Raw genomic sequence first — 3,291 nt, forward strand, 5'->3', positions numbered from 1 at the left:
AAAGTTATCTATAACATCTCTGGAATTTTATTTATTTGTTCAATTTACATTGCTTAGACATAGTATATGCTCTAAACAAATGTGTAGTGTTTTTCCTAGGTAACATGAGTTTATTATTTCAATATATTGTTACTACAGCATACATTACACATAAAAGCAAGTTCAGACCCCAGTACATGCCTGAAGCAGCTGGATGGGGCACTGGAAGATGCATATGCTTAACTAGCACTTTTTTCCTCCATGAAAGACAACTCTACTTTGGAAGTAGAGTGCTAAATTTGCCAAATGAAATGTTTCACTGAAACGTTACCATTATTATATTAGCTTACCATAATATTTTCTCAAGCAATATATTTAGAGTAGTGATTATCATGTGATATGTACATCCAAAATGGATTGTTGGGTACAAGGTGAAAGTACATATCTTGAATGGTTTTAGTTTAGTTAAAATTTTATTTATAATTTTAAAAAATGCAGTGACTTGACTTCAGAAACATGTCCATTTTAATTTATACAGATGGAGGATTTATTTCTGTTCTCTACTTAGCATTTTATATACAATGTTATATGGACTCTTCCAATTTAGTTCACTGAAGCAGTTTTATTACAAACTTGTGCCTCCCAGTTCACTTAACAGTGGCTTAGTAAGTAGCATTCTATGCTTGACAGATGGAAGACTTAGGTTAGACCTTCTCTTTTGGCCTACCTGTGGCTGGTAGCACTACTGAGATAACTATCTGTACAGCTGCAAGAAGTTACTGTGTGAGCCACATACAATACAGCAATCCTTGTAGAAAGGTGTCAGTATCAAGATATTACCTTACCACAAGGCCAGAATTAAAACAGCAAGTATGGCTACTACCAAGGCACAAGAAGCGAGTGAAACAGGCCACAAGGAAGAGATAAAAAAAAAATCAAACTGTAGAAATGACTACTGTCTTCAGGTTAAGTATTCAGACTGAATGCTTTGTGAAGATCAAGGCTTCTTTGGTATTTACCCTTGCTAAAGTCAGTGCAGCAAGTGAAAATTGAGACAATGCTGTGTCTAGACTCCCTCTACCAGGATAAAAAAAATCTTAATTCATCCCATTAAGATGTTTAGTTATGAACAACAAAATATATGTACACACAATCCTACTGAATACATTTTAAACAGAAGAGGTTTAAAATAAATAAAACTTACAGGATTTTTTTAAACAGCTTTTAAACAGTTAAAACTTAAGTATGCTATTTTGACCTTATGAACCTTTAAAATCCTTCAGAGCACTCTGCCAAAAGAGAGAACCACGGGTCCCTGCATTTGTTAAACTGAATTACCTGACAGTAAAACTCAGTTAAGGCTCTTGGCATTGGTGAGACTTCCTCCCACTCAGACCTGTTACTGTGATAGACTTGCACTTCGTCTGTAATTTCATCTGGAGCATAGTCACCACCTAGTATGTAAATTTTGTCTTCTATTCCAACTGCTCCTGCGTTAAAGCCAGCACATTCAAAAGATCCTTCCCCTTTCCAAACACAAGTTTCTGGGCAAAAACTGTAAACCTTGTAGGTGGAAAGGTCACATATGTACAACGTGCTGTTCACGGGAACAGCTTTGATTAACGTTGCATGAAAGAACTGTCCAAACTCTGCTACAAGCTCAGACCACTGATCGGTCATAGCATTATACTTAAAGAAACAATCAAGGGATGGATTAAAGGCATCAGTAATTTCTACTTCAGAGCCAAGGACATAAATTATATTTTGACATGCACTTGCTTCTGGATAGTATATGCCTCTTGGTAAGTGGCTTACAGATTTCCATTTTTTGGAGAGAGGATTATAAGACTCTACATCCAAAAGACTTCTTGTGTCTTGTGCTCCTTGGGTTTTTCCACCAATTACAAACAACTGATTTAGGGTCATGACAGATGTGTGCATTGTCCTTGTTTTTTTCATAGGTGACACCAAAGAGAATTCATTTTTGACTGGACAGTAACACCAGGTCTGGTCAGTAGCATCATGAAATGGCTCAGCAATATGAAGTCTAATAGTCTTACAGCAGTTCCCTTTGCACCCACCAGTTATAAATATCTTTTCTCCATAACTACATAAACTTGAGCCTGGCAGATCAATCATGTGTGTATGTGGCAGCTCTTTCCATTTATCAGTTTTGATATTATAGCAAAATGTATGCCTGATTTCTCCATTTTCTTCCGTTTTGTGAACAAATATATATTTTTCTGTTGTTGAAGGGCGAGCATCTGGAAACAGTCCACTGGAATGTTGCACACTTTTAATTGCATCATTCATTATTACTAAGCAATTAGCACTCTTAAACAAATGTTCTTCAGAGTGCAAAAAGTCCTGCAGGGTCTTTTCAGATAAATGATGTAATCTCACTTTTTTAATCAACTGAGGCAGATGCTTCTGTCTTGTTTCTAAGTTATGTTTGGTCCACTGAAGGACAGCTTTCAGCACAGTTTCTTCCTCAGGGACATTTAATTCATCTGCTTCAAGACATTTTTGTAATATCTCAAAATTCATCTCCAAGAAATCAGCGGATCTGAGCAAAAAGGAAAAATGGTGCAGTGCAAATTCTAGTGTATGATCAAACAAATGAACAGACCCATAACTTTCTGACAAGGAAAGCAATTGTAAACAATTGACAAGATCGATAGTTTTTACTAGAAAGTCACTGCAAGCTTTGGAAAGGAGTGAAATTTGAAGAAATGATGACAACTGGAAGAGCATTTCCACATTATCATTTGTTATCTCTGTTTTTCCTGTATAGGCATAATCAAGAAAAGCCTTCACTGCCTTAGGTGACAAATTACTTATAGTAACGCTCCCATCATCTCTTTCTTTCATGTTAACTTCAAACATGGCTCTGCAAATAAAATATAGAAGATACACAGAAAGATTAGATAAACACATCTAAAATCATTTTGCAAAGATGGGGAAGACAAGAAAACATGATACTGAAAAGGAGAAGGAAAAATCAACACAGTTCGATAAAATATTACAGCAGATGGGCTGACTAGGGCTAAAATATGAAGCACTGTGAAGGTAAGGAAAAGAAATCTAATCTGGTGAAGAAAGAAGAGCCAATGGAGAAACAGATGAAGTTAGATGGTTGAAGTGCTAGGGAAGGAAAATGATTTTGGCAACAGTGTTTTCAATGGATTTGGGGGACAGAAAAGAGACTGGAGCTTTCAAGGCCAGAGAGAAGGCTCTAATGGTACATGAGATGGTAAGAATTGGTAGGGTGGAGAGAGAGGAAAGGTTTTTTTTTTTTTTTTTTTTTTTAAA

At 36.1% G+C, this 3,291-nt stretch overlaps 1 protein-coding gene across 3 annotated transcripts in view; it reads right to left on the reverse strand.

Moving 5' to 3' along the window:
- Window positions 1-237: 237 nt before the first annotated feature.
- KBTBD3 (kelch repeat and BTB domain containing 3) overlaps window positions 238-3,291 on the reverse strand; it is a 6,394-nt gene continuing 3,340 nt past the window's right edge. For all 3 annotated transcript variants that reach the window (XM_019525331.1, XM_019525332.1, XM_019525333.1), the window contains one exon: window positions 238-2,869. In XM_019525331.1, coding sequence (XP_019380876.1) covers window positions 1,249-2,869 — 1,621 coding nt within the window. In that variant the 3' untranslated portion in view covers window positions 238-1,248. The remainder of the gene's footprint in view (window positions 2,870-3,291) is intronic.

Source organism: Gavialis gangeticus, unplaced genomic scaffold (genome assembly GCF_001723915.1).
Source record: "Gavialis gangeticus isolate Ggan-Ray unplaced genomic scaffold, GavGan_comp1, whole genome shotgun sequence".
NCBI lineage: Eukaryota > Metazoa > Chordata > Crocodylia > Gavialidae > Gavialis > Gavialis gangeticus.